Source organism: Petaurus breviceps, unplaced genomic scaffold (assembly GCF_028583685.1).
Source record: "Petaurus breviceps papuanus isolate PSGF00001 unplaced genomic scaffold, PetGlider_PUasm1.0 90792, whole genome shotgun sequence".
NCBI lineage: Eukaryota > Metazoa > Chordata > Mammalia > Diprotodontia > Petauridae > Petaurus > Petaurus breviceps.
The window spans coordinates 12,951,515-12,978,854 of record NW_027187347.1 but is presented as its reverse complement, the minus strand read 5'-3'; the positions used below and the strand labels follow the sequence as shown (position 1 = coordinate 12,978,854).

Here is a 27,340-nt window from a genome sequence, read left to right as displayed (position 1 = left end):
TTGTTTCAAATAATCTCCTTGTAAGAAAAGAGGGTCAGAGGTGAAGGAAAGGCTTTGTGGAGCCAAGCAAGAGTAGCAGGTTTTCCACAATGCCAGGGTCACCATCTTCATTGTTATTGTGCTACCTGGAATAGCATCTAAAGCTGGAAGACATTGATGACGTCCTTAGCATTCCATACAAACATGGTCCTAAGAATATTCCTCGGGATCTGACTGATTGCTTATCAAATGCCTATGTTGAAGATAGTGAGAAAGCAAAACTAGCCATGGTTTAAGTGGTACAGTGGAATTGCCAAAGGAAAAACATCTGAGAATTCTGTGATTCCTTCCAAACTGTGATATAACCAGCATTTGCCCTTTTTGGAACCACATCTCCCTAGTAACTATAAACTTGGTATTGACATCAAAAGCATGAATCAATGTATATGTCTGCTAAAATTAATGAAGATCCTTAGTTACTAAGTTTTTGCTTACCTCAAAAAAAGTTCTTTGGAAATCAGAATTCTGTGTCTACAGATGATTTTTCCTAACCATTCTTTCTTCTGGTCCCAGATGTGATTCATTTGGGCCGTTGCTCGTTTGGCAACAGTGTTTATTCGTATTTTTTTTTTATTTCATTATACCAATCTACCCAAGCACAGTTACCATTTAGTGTTATCCAGTAGATACAGATCCCATAAATATGAATCTTTAAAACTTCTAAGTACTCTCTTACATATACACTATCTCCAATGTGTCAGAAATAGCCATTCTAATTCTTTAGGGTCCTGAGGTATCTTGCATAGAGTCTTCCATGCAGACATATGGTCATCTGTTTGCTCAGATCTGGGGTTTTATGTGATGAATATGTAAGTATTTCTTATCATGGTGTTCTGTATAGGAGCAAAATATCTTCCACAGGTCATTAGAAAAACTTAGACCTGGCAAATAGTAAAGTTTTGAATATATGTGTGTGTGTGTGTATACATATATATATATATATATATATATATATATATATATACACTAAAATTTTTTGTTTCCAAATTCTATATACCTCTCCTACCCAGATAGTTATACTTGCAACAATTTTTTTTAAAAGAGAGAAAATGAAGTTTATCAGGAATGAATCCACACATCCACTTAGTCTGTGCAATGTTCCATACTCTAAATCTCCCACTTCTGAAGAAAAAGAAAAATGAATAGTGGTGAATTTATTTTATCCCTTTTTTGAGGTCAGATTGGGTCATTATAATCTCATAGTATTCAATTTCTGTTTGTTTTGTTATTGTTCTTTCCCTTTACGTTGTTATAGTTATGTACATTGTTTCCCAGGCTCTGCTAAATTCATTTTGCATTCGTTCATTTAAGTCATCCCATGCTTCTCTGAATTCTTCATATTCATTGTTTTAAAGAACTTAGTATTATATAATTTCATTCATGTACCATAATTTACTTAGCCATTCCCCAGTATATAGGAATCTACATTGTTTCTAGTTAGTGGGTATTTCATAAAATATAACTATAAATAATTTCTTATGTATGTAGGACCTTCCACTTGTGTTTAACCTTCTTTGGATATATGCCTTATAGTAAGATTTCTAGAACAAGAGAAATTGGCAATTTGGTCAATTTATTATCATAACTCTGAATTGCTTTACAGCATTGTTGGGTTAATTTAAAGATAAACCAAAAGTGTATCTTATTGTACCTGATTATTTCTGCTTTTTTTTTTCATAATTGCCAATTTTCTGGGTGTGTAATGAAACATCAGATTTTTTATTTACATTTTTCTTATTAGTGATTCAGAGCAATCCTACATATGATAGTTAATAGCTTGAAATTTTATATTAACAGCAGTTTGTTCACATCTTTTGACCACTTCTCCATGAGAAAACTAATTCTTGTTCTTATATCAGGTAAATAATAATAATAACCAGAATCTATATAGTGCTTTTAGTTTACAACATACCTTAAATGTATTATCTTATTTAAATCAATAACTCAAGTCACTACGCTAGGATATGATGAAGCATCAAATCTGGAATAACCATAGATTCCTTTAAGGACCCTAGTCCTGGTTCTTCCACATGACCTTGGACTTTAGTCAAAGTATGTAGGACAAAGTTTTGGCTCTGACATTTTTGAACTGCATGACATGGGCCGGGTTACTAATCCTTCTGGGCCTTAGTTTCTTCATCTACAAAATGGAAAAATTGGATTATTTTAGAAAGAATGGTGTATCTGGAGTCAAAGGATCTAGGCTTGAATCCTAGCTAAACTTAATACCCGAACAACTTTGGATGAGGTCCTTTAGATATCTAAGTCTCTGTTTCTTCATCTGTAAAGTAAAGGATTTGGACTAATTGGCACCTAAGTTCCCTTCCAGCTCTAAATCTATGAGTCTTTGGTTAGATGATCATCAAGGAGCCTACCAGCACAAACATCTTATAGCTGAGTCTATGATATCTAAGAGGAGATGAGAATAAATCTTATATGACATCATCTACATGAATTAAATGTTCCTTCCACTTCACAAATTGTTTACTCCTACTGATCTTTCAAATATGAAGTATACAGCATGCATCTACTGTACCCCTTCCATTCAAGGAGTTCCTGGACTCTTTATCTGTCTACAAACGGTACATTGCAACACAATGATGCATAATAGATCTAAGAGAGGCCATTTTGATTTGTTTGTTTATTTGTTGTTTTTGTCTGACCTTTAATTCCAAAAAATAGGTTACCTAGACATATTGGGTCACATATGTCATATGCTAAATGGACATGAAATAAATATTGCTATTTACTTTATTTAAGACTGTCAACCTAAAATAAAGAGAATGATCTAAGTAGCAAAAACCAGGATCTTTAATCAAGAAAAAGGAATTACAATTCTGGTTAGCATATAGCACCAAAGCACTGATATGGTCATGAAGAGCATAGGGGGCATGATTAAAATACCTTTCAACTTGGAGGAGGAAATTCATGGAAGGCACAGTCTTTAGAAGGTGTTACATAAGTTGTTTTGCATAACAACTGAATGTCTCCTGAGAAGATTAAGGAGGCTTGGGAGTGGTAATATCTGGTCAGACCTGCAGGCTCTTTTTTCCTATCTTTTTAAATTTTTTAAAACTTTGTAGTCCATATCCTTTTAATTACTCACCCTAAAACAAGTGCTAGTGGCCTCACCCTACTTATAGCTTTTAATTTTTCAGAGTTTTCTGGTAGCTAAGGCAAAAAGACAAATGTACTGGGCTAAATAGTCTTCACTTTCAGGAAGGGAAAAACATAAACATCCATCTATAGATTTATTTTTTCCCCTGGAACTAAATTCAAACAGAAGGCTGTTGTGTGGGTCTTTATCTATAGGGCACTGAGTACATAGCAAATAATATCTACAACTATACCTTTACTAGAGTCCAACAGAAGCATTATTTGAATAGACAGTTCTTGTATTGACCTTGTGTAAAAGAATAGAGCATAATGCTAAATCACAATTCAGTGAAGGCATTTTTATTGCAGGTAGAGGTGGGAAAAGAACTGAGATAATATTGTATATGTGTGTTCAGCTTTTATAATTTAATATACGATAAACCTAAATGAATGAATAGCCAACATGCCCATCAGGCTGTCTCCTTTAACTACCAAATATCTTAAGCAAACCTTTGGTAGTTTCTGCACCGGAGACAGTTGATGAATGAATCTTCTAACAAGTACCTGTAATGAAGATACCCTATGCTGTTAGCTAAAGTGAGAGCCATATGCTTTTCAGAACAGATGTGAGGCAGGCTGGGCAGCTTTTGTGAAAATCTAGGAGCTGCATTTGTAATCTCACCCAAACAGGAGGCCAAGCCACTTCAGCTCAGACACAAGTTGCTGAGAACACCAAGATTTCTCTCAAAATAATTTTAATCTACTCAAGCCCATATCTAAAGGAGTCCTTGCTTAGGCTTTGAAGTTCTGAGTTGCATGACTCAGAAGACTCTAGATTCCCATTTTATTGGGGGGAAAAGGAGTTGATACAAGCATTTGACCTCTTCAACCATAAAAGGACCTACATATGATCTGTGTGGTTTGCCCTTTAAATAAATATTAATTATGTTACTTGTGTCTCCTTGTAGGCATTTTTTGAAAATTCTTTAACATTTCCCAAGATTAGGAAATGTTTTTATCAGTCATTGTTAGAATTTATCCTGCTTGTTTACACATAGCTCTCCTATAATTTGATCTTAGAGTTTTGTCTTCACTAGCCATTTCTTCTATAGTGCTAAAGTCAATTAAATTTGACTTTTTAGAAAAATTTTAAACCAGACCTGCAATTTCATTAGTATTCCCACCTGTCCCAGGTAAGAAACTCTCTCTACTAAGATAGTTAAGCATTTTTATGCAACTTCTTGTCCCTGAGAAGTGCCTGGGTCTCTGAGAGGTTATGCAATTTATAGAGGCCATTCTGCCCAGTGAGATCATAACTTGAACCCAGTAATCTGACTGCTTCTCTAAATTCAGCTTTAGAGTAAGTACTTTTATGCCCAGAATTTGTTACAGGAAAAATAACACTTTGGTTCTACATAAACAACATAATGCAAGCATAATAACCCATCAAAACTTAACATTTTCAATATTCCTGGAATTTCTCCATCTATACTTTCACCCCCAAGAATCCCTGATTTACTTGGACTCAGATCATACTCTACCTATTGCTGGAGGCCTTTGTAGAAAGTTCCCTTCCATTAATCCTCCCTCCCCCAGCAACTAGTACCATGGTTTACCTGGTAATTATTATGTATATTTCTGGTGCAGTGAATAGAGCTCTGAAATTAGATTCAGGAAGACCTGGGTTCAAATTTGACCTGAGACACTTACTACCTGTGCGACCCTGAGCAAGTCACTTACCCCTGTTTGCCTCAGTTTCCTCATCTCTAAAATGAGCTGGAGAAGGAAATGACAAACCACTCCAATATCTTTACCAAGAAAACCCCTAATGGGGTCAAGAAGTGTCCACTCCCCTCAACAACAACATACCTGAATATGTATCCATTGTTTTCTTTGAAGCCAGGACTATTTCACTTTTGTCTTTGTATCATCAGCACTTAGTGTGGTATTAGACACTCCGTAGGTGCTTACTGAGAAACTTGGTTGCCATAACAAACATTCATAATCTCCACGTTCTATTTCTAAGCTCTAGGAATTTTCTCTGGCTGTCCCCCATGATCTCTTTTTTTTTTGGAGGGGAGAAGGCAAGACAATTGGGGTTAAGTGACTTGCCCAAGGTCACACAGCTAGTTCAGTGTCTGTCCTCCTGACTCCAGGGCCAGTTGCTCTATTCACTACACCACCTAGCTGCCCCTCTCTCCTTCTTCATCTATACCTGCTGGATCCCAGGACTTCCTTTAAATTCCAATTAAAATCCCATATTGTACAGGAAGCTCTTCTTAACTCATCTTAATTCTACCGCCTTCCCTCTGTTAACTATTTCTTATTTGTCCTATATCCAGCTCATTTATATATTTGTTTATTGTCTCCTCCATTTGATTGTGAACACATTGAGAGTAGAGATTGTCCTTTGACTCTTTTACGTATCCCTAGCTAGCTTAACACAGTGCCTGGTGCATAGTCGATCTTTAATAAATATTGATTGATTGATTGAAGTTATATGAATTAAAACATTTTTCAAAATATAGAGACTTAGTGAAGATTAAAACCCAGGAGAACCATGTGTTACATGGTAGCATCCCTATTGTCCAACCTTCTGTTTTAATGGTACCACAGATGTTTTCAGGGAACCTAGAGAGTTTACATAATAAAAACTTGTCATGTTATCCACCTTTATTATATGGAATGCAGAGCACTAAAAATAAAAGAATAGTAGCAAAACTATTCTTACTTCTGGGTGGGACCCATCCCAGAGATATTCCTATCTGAACTCCCTCAAACAAACTTAGATGAGAAAAATAAGATAATAATAACATGGAAGAAGAATTGTAAAGGCCTTTAAATCATTGTTTCATGTGTGTTTCATTATTTCATACATATAGACATGTGTGTGCAAAATCTAATTTTACACCTCGAAAAATTTCCGAATCTCAATTTAAATTACAATAAATTTCAATTAAAATCTCAAAAAAACCCACCTTACAACAACTCTGAGGTATTATCATTCCTCATTTTAAAGATGAGGAAACCAATTGAAAAGAATTGGGGTAAAGTAGAAAGAATGCTAGATTTGTAGTTAGGAGACTTCGATTCGAATCCTGTCTCTGCTACTAACCTTTGTAAAATCAGGTAAATTGCTACACATCTCTAGGCCTCAGTTTCTTCCTATGTAAAATGAACCAGAAGACTTACAAGGTCTCTGAGTTCTAGGTCTATGGTACTCTTTTAAATTAGTTTTCTGGGAAGATGCAGCTAGAAAGTGCCAGCCAGACATTGGGTTCGAGCCCATGTCTTGTTGATTCCAAGTCCAGCACTCTAATCACTATGCTACTGGCAAATACCATTTAGACAACCATTGTTTTAAGAAATATGTATTTTAAAACTTATTTGTTCATATTCAAACTCTCTCTCTCTCTCTCTCTCTCTCTCTCTCTCTCTCTCTCTCTCTCTCTCTCTCTCTCTCTCTCTCTCTCTCTCTCCCTCTCTCTCCCTCTTACTCTCTCCCCCCTCCCCACCTCTCACACACACATACTCCTTCTTGAAAACAAATCTTATTTATTGAGCCAAATTGGAGAGAAGAGTAGAGAATAATAGCTTCAGAACTTAGGTGTAAAGAAAAAATAGAACCACACTTCTTCTCGGTCACTAGAATGCTAAGCACTCTCACTTGTAGCCTCCAGAATAGTTTTCTCTTCATTCTCTCCCCTCCCAAGCTCACACATCTGGCTTTTACACACTTGCTCACACTCCCTTTTCCTAAGACAACTATTTCCTTGTACACAAATTTTGGTGGTCGTTCCCCACAGACCCAGATTAATTAACCAGTGTGTTTCACCTCCTTAGAAGACCCAGTCAAGATCCAAGTGGCCAGTGCATCAGCGAGATTTATAAAAGTGATGTCTTCCCTCCCCTCACATTCCCTAGTAGAAAGCTAACACAGTCAGTCTTGTGGGGTTCTTTCATTTCAATCTTGTAAGTTACTGTGGCTTCCTGCTTTTTGTTTTTATTTAAGGAAGTAGGGAGAGGGGAAGAGGAGGGGAGAGAATCTTCATGCTGGAGCCTTTTAAATGAAGTGACTTGTCAAGTCAGAGACTGTGGCAGTAATCTGAAAGGCAGTAAATTCCCTAGCCCTCACTTGCACTGACAGCCTGTCACGCACTTGAAACATAAATAGCAGTGGAGACAAACTGCTGCTGTTTTCCCATTAAGCTTTGGCCCCCTGGCCTTCCAGAAGCTCATGTGCCCAGTCTGCCAGCATGTCTTGTTTCAGGGTCAGGCATGCTTGCCTTACCATTTAGGGAGGGCTGTCCATTGTTCTCCCATCCTACCTCTTAGTGTACTGGCAACAATGATCATAAAAGGTCTCCAGTGAAATAACTCCTGTAATGATGATTCACAAGAATCTACAATACTCCCAATATGTAGAATTCTTTAATTCTGGTGAATGAGGGTCAAGTGTGAGAAATGGGCTATATAGCCATCTTTTTATTTTTAAATTGCATTTTGTATCATTGGTGGATACAGGTACAGGTGACCAGAGATAACTGCAAACTTCTCTTCTCCCCATACTCTTTATCTCTAAAAATGTAATCAACCAAAGCCTGTTATAATAATTAGCTCACTTTAAGCCCAGGGGCAATAAATGTCCCATTAGTTCCTTGTGGTTCCTTCTTCTATTGCTTTAGTGAACTTATATTAAACAATAAGTTGAGTGCAATCATATTTGCTCAGAACCCCCAGCTAGGAAAAGTCCTAATTTTTAGGCAGAGCTTTGACTCTGCCTTTAAATTTATGTTTCTCTTCATCTAGTCCTTAACCTCTTGATGACTGGAGGAAAATGCAGATTACTTGAATTATTTGGGTAAAGTATATTGCAGTATACATTAGTAGATGGGCAAGAAGATGGGAAGTTGAGGAAAGAGAAGACTTTTTTTTCTAGAAACGTCCCCTGGGCCTTGAAGAACTACCTATAACTAGTGGTTTCTATAAGAGCCTTCTGCTTCTACATACAAGTAGGGCCAATGGTGCAGGCCGATGGTGCTGCTCATTTTCTCCCTTCTCTGTGAAAGATCTGTCCTATTTTTCATTTTTCTTTCATCTGTTGGCCTTCTGCCAATTCTTTCCAGTTAAGTTCTTGAGGTCTGCCCTCCTTTCCCCTCTGCTATAAGAATTTCAAGTCCTAAACTGGGTTCTGGACTAGATTTTTTTTTTTTAGATGACCATGTTTCCTCTTAACCAAGTTTCCTCAACCAGCCTGAAAAACTTCCTGTGCAACATAACTCCAGTTCATCCAAAGGTTTTCAAAGACAGCTAAAGTCAATGGTTGATTCATTCAAAGTGTTTAGGGACTTATTCACTCCTTGTTCACACCTCTGGGTGATTTGTTATAATTTAGAAGTCCAGCTTCTCTTTAATTATTGAGATGGAGACAAAGGGTGCCTCTCTTACACCTGCTTTGATCTTCCAAGGAATAATTGCATTTATAGGCACCCTGCTTCCCATAAACTATCTGGCCATTAAAATGTGCTTCAAACTGCTTTCTGTTACTTATATCATCCCTTATGTGACAGGTTATCCATCAATGGACAATTCCCAAAGATCATTTTATGCTTGAAACAACTTGAAGTCTACTGACTTCAAGCAAGAAAATTTCTTTAAACTATATTAAATAGTCCATTCAACTCATTATCCCATTGCAGCAGTCAAGGAATTACTAGGTGGGCACAAATAAGATCAAGGCAGGACAAGAAACCATAATGGAAGGTTAAAAGACTTGGGTAGTGCTATCAACTCTTTCATTTTATTTGCATTCCAAAGCTTGCCTGAAAATTCTGCCCCTTCTTTGGCTCAGTTGATTTGCTGAGCTTACTTAACACATCATTTTAAAATGCCAATTGATTTCTGTAACTCTCAGAAAAGGCAACTACTATTCATTTCTCTTTTGATATTTAATCCTTCCTTATGGCAGCAGTGAAAGATCTGTTGTTCCTAGTTCTTTGCAGTGATTCCAATCTTGTCTTTAAATTAGAGAGAACAGCATTCTGTCCCCAGCCTCAACTACACTTCTCTCCAAAAGGCATTTGACTCAAGTTGGGTGTTTCATTCCAACTCTAATTCTTGAATTGTTTATTCAATATAAGGCATTCAATTCAGTCACCATGTATTTATAAAGTGCTAATTATGCACCAGGTATTCTGCCAGGTACTAGGGATACAAGAAAAGGTGAAAACATGGTTCCTGCCTTCAAGGAACTCACAGTTTCATGGAGAAGACAATGCTCAAACAATTACATACATGGAAGATATTACAAAGTAAATGAAAGGTAATCTCAAAGAAAAGGCACTAGCAATACAAGGGACCCAGAAATGCCTTCTGAAGGTAGGATTTGAGCTTAGTCGTGAGAAAAGTTTTCATAAAGTAGTAATGAAGAGACAGAGCTTTCTAGAAATGGGGAAAAGTCAATGAAAGGGTATGGAGTCCAGAGATAGAGTGTCATATTCAAGGAACAGGAAGGAAGTTAATTTCACTAGATCATCAAGGAAATGGAAGCTAGTAAAGCATAAGAAGACTGGAAATATAGGAAGGGGCCAGGTTGAGAAGAGTTTTAAAGGACAAAAAGGATTTGATATTTGATACTGTAGGTAATAAAGAGCCATTGGAGTTTATTGAGCAGGATTGGTAGTGAACAAAGTTATTATCTGTAATGAAAATTAGCATTGCATAGGCCTTAAGGTTTACAAAGGACTTTCTTCAAAAGAACTGTATAGATGAGATAGTGCAAAGATTATTCCTTTTGTACAGATAAAAGAAACCAAGTCTAAGTGACTTACCTATGGCAATGCAAAGTCATCTAATGTCAGGAATTGAACCAATACCTCCTGAGTCCAAACCCAGAACTATTTTCATTATCATGCTGCCTTTACAGTATGGGATTTTTTTTTTCCATATTTTACTCTTATCATAGGGTCATACATTTAGAGCTAGAAGGTAACCATAAAGACCATTAAGTCCAACCAGGAGTATGCTGGTAAATGTTTAACAGCTGTCACTCCAAAAAAAATTATATGCAAGATACACTTTTAAGTATAATCTGTATTTCTAACATTTTCCCTACCACTTTCTTAAGTCTAGATAATCAACAAAACAACTTACCGAGCCCTAATTTGTAGCATTTGGTGATTTCCATGGTGTAAATGCTCACATGAAAAATTAAATAGTCAAGCCTCAAAAGCCAGTACAAGCTGGCTCCATCACAGTCTTGAGTCCTACCCTTTCATTTTAGAGATGAGCAAATTGAGGCAAGGGAAGTTGAGTCACTTGCCAGGACAGCACAGCTAATAAGTGACTGAGTAAGGATTCAGACTGAAGCCAGTGCCCTAACCACTACTCTATACTGCTGCTCAAAGATAGATTCATTCACTCACTCATTCATTCATATATTCAGCATCCATTGAGAAAGTACTTAATACTCATAATATATGTTATGTGTAAATTAATTTACATGTGTGTATGTGTTTAGAAGGCATTATATAAGGTATTTGTTCTGTGGCATTATAGAATACACCCCTTTCGTGGGCTAATCCAGTAATGTGGTTTGAATCACCTTGCATATAGATGGCCCCCAGAACTTCTTTAGCCAGAAACTTTTCCTAGCTCCATATCCCCAGGTCTTGGTCCTCACAAAACATTTTCAGTAGGCTGTCCCAGTAATAATTGAAATCACAAATGTAAAGCTTTCTAAACTGTTCTCATTATTTTCCATGACAAATAGGTTCTCTTTTCTAATTCTGCCTCTTCAAGGTCATCACAGACAATTTCCCCTTGCTTGCCCTACCCCAGAGGCGTACAATATTAGAGTGATCATCAGAATTTCCTTTGCCTTCACATATCATCTTTTACATTCAAGTTAGGCAACCAAGTGTAATAGATAGAATGGGGAAGATATGTTCCAATCCCACCTCAGATACTACTGATGTGATTACAGAAAAATCTGGATGAGTGTCAAGCAACTCTCTGTGGCTGTGAGTTATAAATATTTTGTGATCTGTGGAATTCACTGATCCACAAAATCTTGGCATAATGATATGTTCTTCTGCCTGGCTTTACAAATTTCCCATAATGCCATCTGTATACATCCTTTGTCTTTAGAGCTGGAAAGCATATCAATCAACAAACATTTATTAAGCACCTACTGTGTGTCAGGGACTGTGCTAAGTACTACGTAACTATAAAGAAGCAAGAGGAAGTCGCTGCCCTCAAGGATTTTATAAACTAATGGGGAATTATATAATCTATATGCAAACAAATATATACAAAGAAAGCTATGTGGGATAAATAGGAAATAATTAACAGAGGGAAGGTATCCTTTTCTCTACACTAGCTACTCCTCTGGAGCCCTCCCTCAACTGTCTTCCTATTGTGTTACTAGCTTCTTGAATTTAGGCTTACTCTTAACCAAGGGACCTGTGTTTTCTTGTTTTTCTTTTTGGAGGGCAATTAGGATTAAGCTACTTGCCCAAGGTCACACAGCTATTAAGTGTGTCAAGTGTCTGAGGCCACATTTGAACTCAGGTCCTCTTGAACTCCAGGGCCATTGCTCTATTCACTGTGCCACCTAGCAGCGCCAGGACCTGTGTTCTAAACAAATTTCACTGAAGTCTTACCCCAGGATGATTTGCTCCCCCATTCATCTTCCTCACCCTCTCTATCACCCTTTGTCCCCCAACTTCTTCAAATCCCAACTCAAAACTCATCTTCACCATGTTTCTTCCTTAGTTAATAACTCTATGTTTCTTGTTGTGTCTATATTTTGTTGATGCCTCAGCATTTATGTTTTTGAATTGGATGACAATTTGCTCTTATAGTTATGTTACTACATCTATATTTTCATATGTGATAGAACTTTTTCACCAACTCAACTGTGAATTAATAGAATCATAAATTTAGAACTGGAAGTGAGCTTAGAGACCAGCAAATATAATCCCTTCATTTTATAGATGAGGAAAATGAGGCACAGAGCAGCTAATACTATTGACAAAATTATAACTAGTATTTATATTATGTTTTATGGATTTTACAAATATTCTCTTATTTTATTCTCACAACCCTACTGTAAGGGAGATACTATTATCCCTATTTTTCACAAGATGAAACTGAGGCAGATAAAAGTTAAATGACTTGCCTTGGGTTACACAGTTACTAAGAGTATGAGGCTGGAATTTGAACTGAGGTTGTCTTGACTCCAGGGCCAACAGTCTGTCTATCCTTAGTGCTACTTAACTTGCCTAGTAAGTAAAACACAGCTAGTAAGTGTATCCTACCTACTAGAGCTCTAAATCTGGTTTTTGTTTGGTTGGTTAATTTTTTATTTTATTTTCTGTTTTATCCCATCCTGACTAACTCCATATTCTGAGTAATCAATGGATATTTTTAATTGCCTGGCTGACTGACTCAATCAAATATCTAAAACATTCTCCCCTTCTTATTCAGCTATAGTGATGGAAGAATAGTGACTGATGACTACCATTTGGAGTATATTTCAATCATGGCTATTACTTATCTCACTTTCAACTTTTTAATCCTGTGCTCAGATTCTAGAGCCCATCTGATCTCTACAAGACTTGACTCATCAGCCCATGACAAGACTCTTTATCTTTGAAGGCTTATCCAGTGTGAGCTTCTCCCTTACTACTTGGGACACTGACTCTTCAATTGTTTCCTCCTGTAGTTCTTAATTATTGTGTTGCTGATCCAATCTAATCCAATTGTATCCAACAAGCATTTATTAAGGCACTGGGCATAGAGAGACAAAACAAGCAATGAAAAGTTCCCTCAAGGAGTTCACATTCTTTTGGGGCATATGTGCAAAGGACTATGAGGAATGGCCTATCCTGAAAATTTAACTTTACATTCAGAATGGTGAAAGACAAACAGAAACCTAAGAAATTTGACCAAATTGGGGAGGAATGAATTGTGAAGGAAAATTAAATTTTAAAATGCCATGGCATCTAGAGGTAGAAAAGCAAACCAAAATGGATTCTACAGCCTCAAATTACAGCAACCAGCTGACTATGTAAAAATGAAAATGCAAACCATAATGAATTTGGTTTCTGTAGATGCCAGGAAAATAATGCCAGGGTATTGCTCAACACTTGGCTCATTTTCTTTCATAGAACCAGAGCCAGTTTTAAATCTTCTTCACCATTGTGCTTGCCCCTGGATTTTGGCTACTAAGTATAACCCCTGGTTCTACAGAAGGCATGAAGCCAACTTACACCATACACACCCTCTTGTGCTTTGCTGTTGAAACAGTGATTACTTCCATGAAGCAGTCTGTCCCCTTCTACCTACCCATATAGTAAGCTGTCTCTCTCTCTTTCTTTTCTCCCTCCCTTTCTCATTCTATAGCATAAAGAACTCTTCTTTGTTTAATGTCCTAAATTCCAAGAACCAATCCCATTAATTCCCTTCCTCATTTTCCCTTTACCCTTCAGCCTGTAACTCTTTAAATATTTCTTTAATTTCTTTCCCTGATTTCCCACTGTGATTGGTCCCAACCCCAATATGTCCACATCACCCTCTTAATCATGCACCATTTACCATCCTTCACCCACCTCATTTGGTGATAACAAGTTCTTTCAACCATGGGATAGTATAGCTGCATGACAAAGAAGGAACTCTGAAGAAGGTTGGGAAGCTGAGAAAACAGAAACTTCAAAGGATTTGAGGGGAAGAGGTATCACAGCTGGAAATACAAATAGAACACTATTCACAGCCTTCTTTGCTTTTATTTCTTTATTTGATTGTTGCTGGTGAATATATTGTACAGTGTTGGGGAGGAGGGAAAAGAGAAGCTGGTGAACATGTCCTTAGGAAAAAAACAACAACATGAAAAGTGATATAAGAACAGAAACTTGGCTTCAGCATTTGAAGTTACTACAGAAAACTTCAAATGGCATTATTGATTTGTAATCTTTTTTTCAACCATTTTTTTAAAGGTAGAGTTTGATAGCTTGCTTCTGTTCAACTATCACTACTTTCCTCAAAACATATTCATGAAAAAGCAAACCAGAGAGGTTTATGGGACTCCTTGGAAATAATTGTGTATATGTGAATGTACATATATATATATATATGTATATATGCATATAATATGTATGGGGTGGGAGGGTGGGATGGATAAATATATTAAAAAGGGTAAATATACATCCTAAAGTGGGCTAATGAGTATATAACCAATTATCACAGGCTCCTTCTTAATAAGAAGGGCCTGAAAACACTGAGAAAAACTTCTCATTTCTTTGACTGGTTAACCCCATGCAAACAATCTGAAAATTTCATTATCTGACATTTCTCCTTCAATAGTACAGCAAGCATCAGCAATAAGTACCAGTTCCCTTAACAAGCACACAGGTTCACAAGGCTCAGGCATAAATACATTTATTTAGTGGTTATGGGAAACAAAGAAGATTTATATCAGAGCCCTTAGAAAATTATCATTCTGCTAACTAGAAAACCTGCCCCTCTGAGGCTCTGATAATATCAGGCACTTAAAATTATAGTCCACTGGGCTGTGGAAGTTGCTTCTATGTTGCTAATGTAGCTTCCCAATATATGTATTATCCTGTGGTGTTTTATAGCCTTGGACTCTCCTCTATAGTTCCTCTGGTCATCTGAGCAGCTAGGTGGCACAGTAGAAAGAGCATTGACCTTAGAATCAAGAGAACCTGAGTTCACATGTGGCTACAGACACTTCCTAGCTGTGTGACACTGGGCAAGTCACTTAACCCCAATTACCTTGTTAAGAAAAAAAAATACTCAAAGCTGCACTGTGTACTGGCAACCATGAGCTCATAGTACTTGTATGGCATCTTCTTCCTTTGGGTTATTCTTGGCTGACTTGATTCCACATAATAGCTACATGAAGAGGCTTCTTTATTCTCACTCTTGGCCTGAGGGCCTTCATCTGATGTATGTGGAAATATTAAAAGAACTAAGATGTGTAGTTTAAGTAAATAGTGACTAAAAGGAGCATATGCTAATTATATGCAAAAATTTGAAAGGTACATACACGAGGGAGGATGAGGAGTTATTTAGCTCAATAGTGAGATATTAACAGGAAAGATGAAATAACATTGAGAAGGGGAGATTTAAACTCAACATCAGTTCCCAAAATAAACAGAATGAAGAACAAGGTCTGCAAGGAAGTAGGAATAGGTTAAATTGTTCAAAATGCAAAATGTTGAACTTAAATTTCTAATAAATATTTACAAGTGGGGAGAGACTAGAATCAGAAGCTTTCATTTTGTAACCAGGAACTGGGGGCAGGAGTGGGGCCAGATTGCTCCTAAAATGAAAAACAGTTAATTGAGCAGTAGAAGAAGTCTCAAACTCTTGTAAACTAGAGAAAATTCATTGAATTTGTATCAAGAAAAGAGGCTAGACAGGACCATAGAATTGATGAGTTGAAAACTAATCATCAAAATGGGCTATAAGAATGGAAGAGAAAGATTTGCAATAGGAAAAGATACCAATTTGTCAAGGACCTGCTCAGTGATGGTCCTAAGGTCCATCATCTGTAAAATGAGAGGACTGGACCAGATGACCTTTGAGGTATAATACAGCTCTAAATCTATGACCCTATGGACTCCTAAAATTAAGTAGAGAATGGCCATCTGTAAGTTTATTCCTTACAACTACAGGGAACTAGATTTTGTGGTTACAACAATTCTGGACTTGGAGTCAGGAAAGATTAGAGTTCAAATCCTGCCTCGGACACTCAATAGCTACCTGTATAACCGTGATCAAGTAATGTAGCTTCTTTGGGCTTCAGTTTCCTCATCTATAAAATTAAGGTTGTTCTCAATTCCCTTCTAGGTCCCTTCTAGCTATTTGTGAATGTATAGTCAGAGAACCATCTATCCCAAGTTGAAAGACATTTCAGAGTCCAGCCCTCTTATTTTACTATTGAGGTAACTGAGGAATAAAGAGGCCAAAGGAATATAGGAGTAGTGACCTAACATTGGGGGATCTGTGATTGAGCAATGCATTTGGAGTTAGAAGACACAGGTTTATAACTTAATGCTTACCATTTACCACTTTGCCGCAGTTTTCTCATCTATAAAACAAAGGGAAGTATTGACTAGCCTCTGAGTTATCTTTAAAGCTATGATCCTATAAAGTATATGCACATTGAATATAAGGTGATTTGGGAGAGAATGGAAGCAGCTGTTGAGTCATTTCAGTCATGTCTGACTCTTCATGACCCCATTGGGGGTTGTCTTGGCAGAGATACTGAAGTTGTTTTCCATTTCCTTCTTCAGCTCATTTTACAGATGAGAAAACTGAGGCAGAGAGAGTTAAATGACTTGCCCAGGGCATGGGAGTAGGGATAAAGAATTGCTTCATGAAGAAGGTAATGTTTGAGCTATTTTTTTTTTTGGAAGAGGAAAGGCAGGGCAATTGGAGTTAAGTGACTTGCCCAAGGTCACATAGCTAGTAAGTGTGTCAAGTGTCCCAGGTTGGATTTGAACTTAGGTCCTCTTGACTCCAGGGCCAGTACTCCATTCATTGCACCACCTAGCTGCCCCAGTTTGAGCTGAATTTTGAAGGGAATAAGGAATTCTAAGAGGTGAGCATGAATAGGGACTGCGTTGCAGGAGTGTAAGATAGCCAGTGCAAAGGTACAAGGATGGAACCTGGAGTGACATTTGTGAAAAACAGTAAGAAGGCCAATCAGGATGAATTATAAATTTTAGGAAGGGGAGTAATGTAGAACCGTGTTGGAATGGTAGGTAGGTTAGGGCCAGGTTGTGAAAGACTTCAAATGATAAACAGATAAGGCTATGTTTGAGCACAGATACAATAAGAAATATTGAAGCTTCACTGTTAAACAATGACAAGATCAGAGCTAAAATCACTTTAGCATCTGCATGAAAGTTAAATTGAAATGGAGATAGACATGAGTCAGGACCATTTGGAAAGTTATTGGAATAGTCCAGGTAGGTGATTATGAGGGACTGACCTGGGGTGTTAAGCATATGAGTAGAGAGAAGAGAACAGATTCAAGAGAACCAAACCAAAGAGAACATCTTATGGAGTTAGGGTAATTGATTTGATACAGATGTGAGGGACCATGAGGGATCAAAGATTGAAGTGGCAGATCTTGGTGATTGGAAAATTCATGGCATCTTTGACAAAAATAGAGAAGTTCAGATGTGGGGTTGTTCTGAGAAGAAAGATACTATGTTCCATTTTAGACATTTCCAGTTTGAAAGCTTGTGGGACATCTAGTTTGAAGCAGCTAATATATAGTCCCTGAAATAAAAAGAGAGGAGAGGAAACCTAAAGGGGCAGCTAGGTAGTACAGTACCTAGAGTGCCAGCGCTGGAGTCAGGAGGACCTGAATTCAAATCCAGCTTCAGACACTTAACTAGCTATGTGACCCTTGGCAAGCCACTTTAACCTCAATTGCCTCCAAAATCCTAGGGTTAAATTTAGTTCTATGGGTCACTTTCCTAATGATAATAAACCTGCAGGATATACCTTGTAGGTGGGTTAGGTCACCAAGTGAGAAGGCATAGAAAAATGAGATGCATGACAGAGCCTTGAGGAATACCCACAGTTAGGGAGGTATAATATGGGTGTGAAAGTATATAGAGTGGTCAGAGAGGTAAGGGGAGACCCAAGAAGAAAAAGTATCTAGGAGGGATGGGTAGTCAACAGTGTCAAATGAGGCAAAGAGGTCAAGGAAGATAAGGACTGAAAAAAATACCACTAGTTTTGGCAATTATGAATTAAATTGAAAACTTTGAAGAGAGCCATAAAAGATGAATGGTGAGGTTGTAATCTAAATTACAAAGAATTAGGAAGCAAGTGAAGAGAATAAGTGAAAGCAATGCATATAGATAGCTTTTGTTTTTTGAGAGATTCCCTTTGAAAAAGAGAAGAAATATAGGATTGTGTCTGAGGAGGTTGGTAAGGCCTGGTGAGAATTGTTTTAAGGATAGGAAAACTTGGGTATCTGTGAACAGCAGAGAAAGAACTGATTAGAGCAGGGAAGGAAATGATCATGGGGGCAATCTGTTAAAGAAGGTGGGAGGGAATGAGGTAAAGGGTTTGTGAAGAAGGATTGGTCATGGTGAGGAGAAGGGTCACTTCAATCAGATTCTGGAATAAAAGAAGAGAGAATGAAGGATGGTAATACAGACAAAGGGAAATGAATGAGCTCAAGGGAAAGGGCCTCTATTTATTCACTGAAGTAGGAGGCAAGGTACTTAACTGGGTGGGAATGTGGAAAAGATGTTGTGATGTGGAAGACTTGAGGAGAAGGTAGAGATTAAACTGGAGACTCCAGCTTCCAGTCTTCTGTCACTGGCAGCAGCTCAGGAAGATGAAGCAATTTGGTCACAGACATAGTAAGTGTCAAAGGTAGAATTTGGACTTGGATCTTCTGAGTCCATTTGCAACACTAATGCTAATTATATGCTGCTTTTTATGTCGGAAAAACAAGGCGGCACCTAATTGAACTGTGGAATGTTGTCATCAAGGATTAGCTTTGTTTATTCAGTAGCCTAAAATGAAAGAAAAGAAAAGAAAAACTATAGTTCTTCAGATGAAAGCCATAAAATACAGTAAATTTACACATGGAAACAGAATCCCCACCATGCATTTTGAAAGTCAAAAAAATATCCAGGATTATTCTATAACTATCGAAATCTTGTTATTCTACAGCTCTGACTAAAGGAGTATCTTCTTCTTATAGAGATGTTTGTCTTCCTACCAACAAGTAGTCCAGTACTCTAAGAAATTAAATTTGTGAGAGAAAGCTTCAGGCCCGACAGGTTTTCTGGGTCCTACTGATTTTGTCTAGTAGTGGGGAGGATTCATGTTGAGAATTTGTGTCATCGTCTAACCAGATAATATATAAAAAATGCTAAAGAGGGGAAGGCAAAAAATACTAAGGAAGGTAAACAATAGGAGAACCCACTAAATTCAGGTCATGCTGATTCTCCAGAAGTAAACTGTATTGTAGAGGAAAGAATATTACAAGCACAAAGTTTCAAGGAAAATAAAGCAATTACTTAAGTCTTAGGAAGGTTGGAAAATTCAACAGAGTTTAGAATACAGTTCAAGCAGCCAGTTTATGCTTTCTTAAAGACTTCTGGGAATTATCTTCTCTTCAAGCCTTCTTGTCCAAGAAGGGTTTATGTGTTTCAGTTAGTGCTGACACTGCCTTTGGGATGGGGTTGATGAAATTGAATCTGGTCTTCGTAACTTAATTTCCTGCGGTTTGGAATTCAGGTCACAATGAGGCATTTTGCCCAAAATCACTGTGGATTCATAGAGGATGCCAAGCAATGGGATTAAGTATAAATGTGAGGTTTTAAGCATATTAATGTTTTTAGGGGAGGCACAGGAGTGAAAGGTTTTAGCAGAGAACATGAATTGAAGATTCCTCCAACATATTAATGTATAGAAGGTATTCAGTCAGTTTGGGAGTAGAAATGTGATGGATCTTGGGGATTTTGGAAAATGAAGAAATGAGCAGTTAAAGATTGCTACTTAAGATAAATCTTGGCTGAATAGGGTAGTATGGTCATGCCTCTAAACCCTCCTATTGTGACAGGCTGACCCTAGTGGATCTCTTGAGTTGAGGAGTTCTGAGCTGCAGTAATGCCAATTGGTGTCTACAAGTCCAACACTAATATAGTGAGCCCACTAGGATCAAAGGCAGTTGGGTATGGAAGATTGGACATTGGAAAAAAGTTTCAGGCAGTATAGGTAGATTTGAGTCATTAGTATCAATTGTCAGGTAATTAAATCCCTGGGATCTCATAAACTAATATATGACCTACATATTGATTTGTTTTTGCTCAACTATACATATTTGTTATAAGGGAATATTTCTACTTGCAGTGGGAGAGTTGAGTTAATGCATAGCAAAATATATGAGGAAAAAAACTAGAAAATCAATTAAACATTTTTAAATACATAGAAGAAAGCAAAAAGAAATATAGGCAAGAGAACAGATAGAACAAATTTGTGATTAATTTATTAAATTATCTATGTACATGTATACACATATAGGAACAACTAGGTGCATAGTAAATGCTGGCCCTGGAGTCAGGAGGACTTGAGTTCAAATCCAGCCTCAGAGAGTCACTAGTTCTGTGACCCTGGGCAAGTCATTTGCCCTGCTTGACTCTTCATCTGTAAAATGATCTAGAGAAGGAAATGGCAAACCATTGCAGTATCTTTACCAAGAAAACCCCAAATAGGGTCATGAAGAATCAGACATGATTAAAACAACACAACAACAAATATATACATATACATAAATATACACACATATATGCACATCTACATGCACACATCTATACATACATATACATGTACATGGTTTCTCAAAATCTTCCTTCAATTTTAAGCTATTAATCATATTGGTATAGATATAGTTATATTTTAAATTCTATATGCAATATAAGATAATACATTTTATATCTAATCCTCTCTTTTTTTATATGAGGAGATATTTCTATTTGTGCATTGCAAGAGTTTACAATGCAAAAGAATTTAAACTAAAGTCTGCACAAGAAGTTGTCTTAACAAAAGACAAAAAGAGATTTTATGGGCTTCAATATCCCCTGACCCTAGTCTATAGCATGCTATTTCAAAGGCTCTGACTTTGATCATTTTGAGTGTCCTGGTTAATCTAGTTAATAGACTTGGCCTGCATACTAGGCACAGCATATGTTTCTTTGTTGGCTAACAATTATGTGTGCATGACCATCAGGGAACATCCCGAAAAGGAAAACATCTTGCAATATATGAAAATAGCTACTGATTATTGGCATTCAGTTTTTCACGATCGCAGGCAAGTCTATGTCTATATAATTTTGATTATGTAGCAGGGTTAAGTTCCTTCCACTACCTCACCCCTCTTCCAACTTGCCAAGAAAATCTAGTTACATTTTATCCCTCTTATTCTAGAACACCAGACTTTTGGTGAAGTGTATATTTGTTATCTGTTGCTTTTGCGTGGTTCATATATAGAGCTCCCCCCCTTCTACTCTCCTAAGGACTCAGTCAATCAGGTCTACTTTTTGCAAATGATAGTCAGTCTGGAATAAAGGAGAGAAAGAGAGGATTCATTCATTAGAGAAGATCAATGCGTTCAATTTCACAAGTTTTAAGATTTTATATTTCTAGTTATCATTTATCACCAGACGAGCTATGAGTAGCTCATCCCTTGGAAACCTTAATCTGTTGCTGAGTACCCAATGGCCTTTAATGTCCTGCCCTTCAACTTGATCAGAGATGTGAAATGAATCTGGATGGTACCACCTTCCATTGAGTCATCTAGGTTTGCTACCTTTGATTCCTGCTCCTCCTTCAGTATGCACATCATTGTATTTTTATTAAATCTACCACCACAACATCTCTTGTTTCTGTCTACTCTCCACTTATACAGCTACCAGCTTAGCCCAGGTCTTCATCATGACTTGACTCGACTTTTGCTATAGCCAATTATTATAAAACTGTAATCAGTTCTTCCTACTTCCAGTCTTTCCCTTCCCCATTCCACATAGTGGCCAAAATAATCTTTTTTAAGGCAAAGTTCTGACCAGGTTACTCCTCTGCTCAAAAATATTCTGTGGCTCCTCCTCATCAATGGGATCAAATACAAGTGCATTTAAAGCCTGACATTAAAGGCCATCCACAGTCTTCTACCTACATGTCTAAGTCAAGATGGACTCCTAGAAGTTCCTGAAGTCAATACTTCTCCTAACTCTATGTATTAGAACATATTATGCCCCATGCTTAGAATCTGCTTCATAGAATCTCTCCTCCTTCAAGGACCAGCTCAGATAACCCCTGCTTCATCTGTTTACCTAGTTGCTTTTGTTCTCTCTCTCTCTCCTCCATTTTCTTTGTATCATACTTATTCATGTACATATTAAAACTACAATTTCCCCAATGAAGTTTAAAATCCTGGAAGGCAGAAACTTCCAATTCTATTCTTCAGATCCCCTAAACCTACTAGTTCGGTACCTTGAACATCATAATAGATGTTTAATAAGAAATGATTTTTTAATCGATTGGTGAGATAGTTTAATATTGAGCAGCAGAGTCAGTGGCAGTTTCAAAAGTATGTCTTATGGACAGAACTTTATGGAAGAATATGTGAATAGAGGATATATGCCGGGGCATGAAAGAGGAAATAGTGAGTATGGCTTTGACTAGTACATATATTCATATGTGATTCAGTTAAATTCACTTCAAAGGAATAAATATCTATTACCTCCTATTCACAATGGATGGTCCTAGGTGCCAGGGATACAGAGCCAGAAAGGAAATAGCAGCTAGTCTCAATAAGCTTCGGTTTTACTAGAATTTACTAGACCTTTACTAGAATTGTTTCTCAAAGGGACAGTATGACATTTGCTGCCACCTGTGAATGTGGTCTGGTTAATTATATAGATATACACACATATACATACTCACATACATACATATATACATGCAAATGCATGTTAACCAGACCACATTCACATGTGGAAGTAGATCACAAATACATTACATATATACCCATACATATACATACATACATATGATATATTATATTCTGTAATATGCCTTTTTTGCTGGTATAAATGTAATAATAATTGTTCTATCTGTTTTTTAGGAAGAGAATTTGAAGGAGAAGAAGAGTATCTGGAGATCCTTGGCATCACAAGGGAGCAGTCAGGCAAATATGAGTGCAAAGCTGCCAATGAGGTTTCCTCAGCAGATGTCAAACAAGTCAAGGTCACTGTGAACTGTGAGTATGTCATGTATGAATCACAGATATAATTAGCACAGAGATTTGAGAAAGCAATTTCTAAAGGTTCCAGATAACAGTAGCCAAGGTCATTTCACGTTAAACAGAAATTCTATTCTGGTCAGAGCAGCCCTGGGTACATTCAGATTTTCGAATGGTAAAATGTGGTCCTTAGATCTGATAGAATACCTTTGCCAAAATAATCACTAAGAGGTCATTGTTTTTTAGAGTCACAACTAGGGTTGAGTGATTGGAGTTTTGTACATGGGTGCCAAGACTTAACAGTTAGATACAGCTGAGCTTAGCATCTAGTTAGCAATAATAATTAGTAAAAACTTGAATTTACAAAATAACTCGTGAGCATTTCAATCCCAAGTAATCTCTTCCCTCCCCCTCTTTCTCGAGTCTCTCCAGAAGTGTGATATATGTAGATACATATGTACACACACATACACACATAAATAGTTGAACTGTGTTACATATAGGATAAAATAAATTTAATTACATATTGGTCTGCCATAATTTTTTTAGTGGTTCAGCATACAGATCAGATAGTTATAAACACAGATAAAACAAATCTGTAAACTCAGATTCCCCAATTCTTATGATTTTCAAAGGCTATATCTCTCTCTAAAGAAGGATAATATATAAGCAATTGTATTTTGATAATACTGCATTTTTTTCAATCAGTTATTAAGTATGTAGGGGTATAAGTCTAAAATATGATGCTGGGTTCATACTGAATGCCCAAATGACTGAGAGATTTTGACTAAGTCCCTTACCTTTCTTTTTTCAAATACTATTGTCATTTAAATCATAGGAGGTTAGGGGTTATTTGATAATTCAATATTAGTGTTCATTTCATCAGAATGTCTAGAAATTGTGTTAGCAATGAGTTCACCAATATGAATTACTAGTAGGTAAATGAACTAATATGTAAAATAATTAAGTATGTAAATTAATATACAATCTTAATAAATTAATTAGCTAATATGCATTAGTAGGTAAATAAATAAATAAAAGATGAAGGTCTATATTTGAGGGCACTTGTGGGTACCTAAAAAGTCTATTTTTTTGTAGTATTCTTGACTCTTATGAAATGGCATTATTATTATTCTCCAATACAGAGAAGAAAGGGAAAAAAAGAGACAAGAGATAGAAGGGGATATTGAAAAGGAAAGAGGGGGTGGACAGACAGACATTTATAGCTTCAGAGACAAATTAAAAATTTCCATACTATAAAATGCTTTGGAACTTTTTAAGATGAAAGGCATTTTGGGAGCCTCTGTAATGAAAGATTTAGAAATAAAAAAAAATAAGAATAGAAAATAAAAATGAGTGAAAACGGAAGGGGAATGGAACCCTGTGATATGTCACCCAGCAAAGCATTTTTTTTAATTCACTTACACTGTACAAAAAGAAGCATCTTTCTACTGAGATATCTCTATCACAAACTTTTACCTGGTGACAGGATAATCTAGCTGCCCAGACCTGCCCTTTTGTGAAATCACTGAATTCCCGTTCTGAAGTGTATGAAAGTGGATTTCCACTCTAGCTCGATTACTTTTTGCTTTGTTATATTCACCATGCCATTACACTTGTCTGGAGTTTGGGGGACAGCCCCTGAGGGAGGTTGCAAAATCTCCTTCATGACAGATGCTTCAAAACAGAATCGGCACCTGTCTTACATGTTCAAGGAGCCGATGTTTTAGGAAAGAGGGACCGTATTTGATGACACTTGTGGTTACTTAAAAAGTCTATTTTTTATTGCATTTTTGACTCTTATGAAATGTTATTATTATTATTCTCCAGTAGAGAGGAGAAAGGGAAAAGAGAGAGAAGAGTTACAGAAAGGGATAAGGAAAAGGAAAGAGGGGGTGGACAGACAAACATTTATAGTTTCAGAGACAAATTAAAAATTTCCATACTATAAAATGCTTTGGGACTTTTTCAGATGAAAGGCATCTTCTGAGTGTTTATATAATTTTATAATTGCGTTAGTTCACTTCTTTTATGTGCATACACCCTAACCAATATCATCTACCTCTTTCCTGACTTTTGCAGTTAAGATTTCATTTTCTATTAATTGACCTTCATCTTAATTAGGTTGCATAGAGCCCAATCATAGAGTACATGGAAAATATTTATGCTTCCATTGTGTGAAACATCAAAGTGGTATGGATTGCAGATTGTTCCCAAGATCAAAGCTGTCAGCCTAGGCCATATTATTAGTGCAATTAGCCTGACATTGCTCCTTCTTCACTTTTTCCAAAGTGTAACTTAGAATGGCCAAATGACGGCCAATTTTCAAGGAAAGGGTTTTATGAAAATTGGAGGGATTTTTAGTTAGTGACAAGTGAATCACAAGAAAGTAGAAACAGAACTACAAGCTTCTTTGAAATTCCTTTCACCTATTTGTCCATAAATCTCTTACGAGAGCCCCAAAAGATCTCCAGTATTTACTATCACAACTAAGAAATATTTCACCAGTATATTGTGCTTTCTCAAAGCAACTTCTAAATTTGATTTCAATCCGGAAAAAAATTTAGAAAGTACAATGAGACACTGATTCCCCTAAGAATCATCTTTCTTCCAGTATATTACATTCTTAGGCTGGGTTTATGTGACACTGTAGCAATTGGTTGAAAAGTTTTAACAAATCAACTCATCAGTAAGTTGTTGCAACTCTACTACTTATCTTGATTGATTCAAATGGTTGTAGAATACAAATATAGATGCCAGGTTTGATTTTTTTTCAGGAACTAAAGAACATTACAGAATTAAGTTCTTGTGCATAGGGCAATGCATTGAAAGAAAGACTTCAGTGTGCAAACCAAGATAAAAAGGACCTGAAAAGACAGAAATGAACTCTTACCTGTGTATGGAGTTGGGGTCAAATAGGATTTCATACATAAAGTAGGAAGGGGAAAATGAGAAGGCACTGAAAACTTGGAGCTATGAAACAATTTTGAAGCACTTTCTGACAAAGATGACTCAGTTAGAAGAGCAGTTATCTTCCAAGGAATGACCAAATGAACCCATGTGTACCATGGGAGGTAGCAGATCATCCAATAAGTGTCAGAGGAAGAAGAAAAAAGTCGGTGATGGTTAGTGACACCAGAGTGAGGGGTCATGAGGCAGCTACTTGTTGATTTAATAACAACATTATCTTCCCTAGGGGATGATGATGACAAAGGCTAGCATTTGCATAGCACTTTAATGTTTGCAAAGCACTGTACAGATATTATCTCATTTGATTCTCATAACAACTCTGAGAGGTCTTATCCACATCTTTGTAATGTTTTCATTCAGATATCTTGAGAATCAATTTCCATTTCCTCAAAACTATGTCACCTCTAACATAGATATCATCTGTATATATTTGATTAAGTATAAACCTTTTACTATCTTTTTTCTTCAGTACTACTTTCACTTCTGTAAATACAGTCAGAACTATGATGGATGTTAAGAGTCCAAACACAGTGACTCCAAGCAGTCTGTGATAGTGATAAAAGAGTTGACTGTAAAAATCTCTGTAGATCTTCATCTTCCACCTGCATATTGTCCCTTTTTAGTTCAATTCACAAATTCCCACCAGAAAACTTTCCTTTGAGTCTCTCGCTAAGATATCTTTGAACTGTTCTTCCTTACATTGCTTCTTACTGCTTTCTGAGGAAATGCTGCTTATAATCTTCCATCATTCTTCTCTGTGAGAGTTTACAAATCAGTGTTCCTCTTGACTACCAGCTCTCTTCAAATGGCAAATAGATTAAATGTTTATTTTGGCCATTTTTAGATTCTTTTGGTATCCTCATTATGGGAGTTGATTTAAATTGCTTAAATTCCTAGATGTAATTGTTATAATCAGTATCAATGACCTTTATTCCATCCATTGCTCATTTTTCAGTGTCAATTTTGTGTAATCAGTCAGGTTTGGCTTCTTTTAATCACATGCAATGTCTTCATTTTCATTTTAATCTTCTAGCTTTGTATTAATTTTAATATTTTCTCTAATAAGCCCATTATCTAACTGTACACATATAGCTAATTCAAGAATGACTACCACATCAGTAATCGCTTGTTTTCTTTCTATTAATCAGTTTCCTTTTTTGGCAATGCTATTTAATGCTTGTCATGCCCAGCACCTTCCCATTCTTTCATGAAGAAAATATTCAGATATATAGATATTAAGCTTCTTTGTAGTCCACAAGTATTTTGACCTTGTAATTCCTTCCTCCTGAACCATGCTTTCCAATATATTTTTCACTCTCCTAACCTATGCCCAAATTTGTATTGAAGTCACCAAGAATCAAAATTGATTTTGTTTTAGTTCCGAGGGTCTAATTGAGTCTGCACCAGATGATACTGTACATCCTGCAGTTA

General features: G+C 36.7%; 1 protein-coding gene across 3 annotated transcripts in view; it reads left to right on the top strand.

Annotated features, from left to right (window-relative positions):
* Positions 1-27,340, top strand: part of LSAMP (limbic system associated membrane protein) — an 836,652-nt gene that overhangs the window by 743,166 nt on the left and 66,146 nt on the right. For all 3 annotated transcript variants that reach the window (XM_069069967.1, XM_069069966.1, XM_069069965.1), the window contains exon 4: positions 22,823-22,957. In XM_069069967.1, coding sequence (XP_068926068.1) covers positions 22,823-22,957 — 135 coding nt within the window. The remainder of the gene's footprint in view (positions 1-22,822; positions 22,958-27,340) is intronic.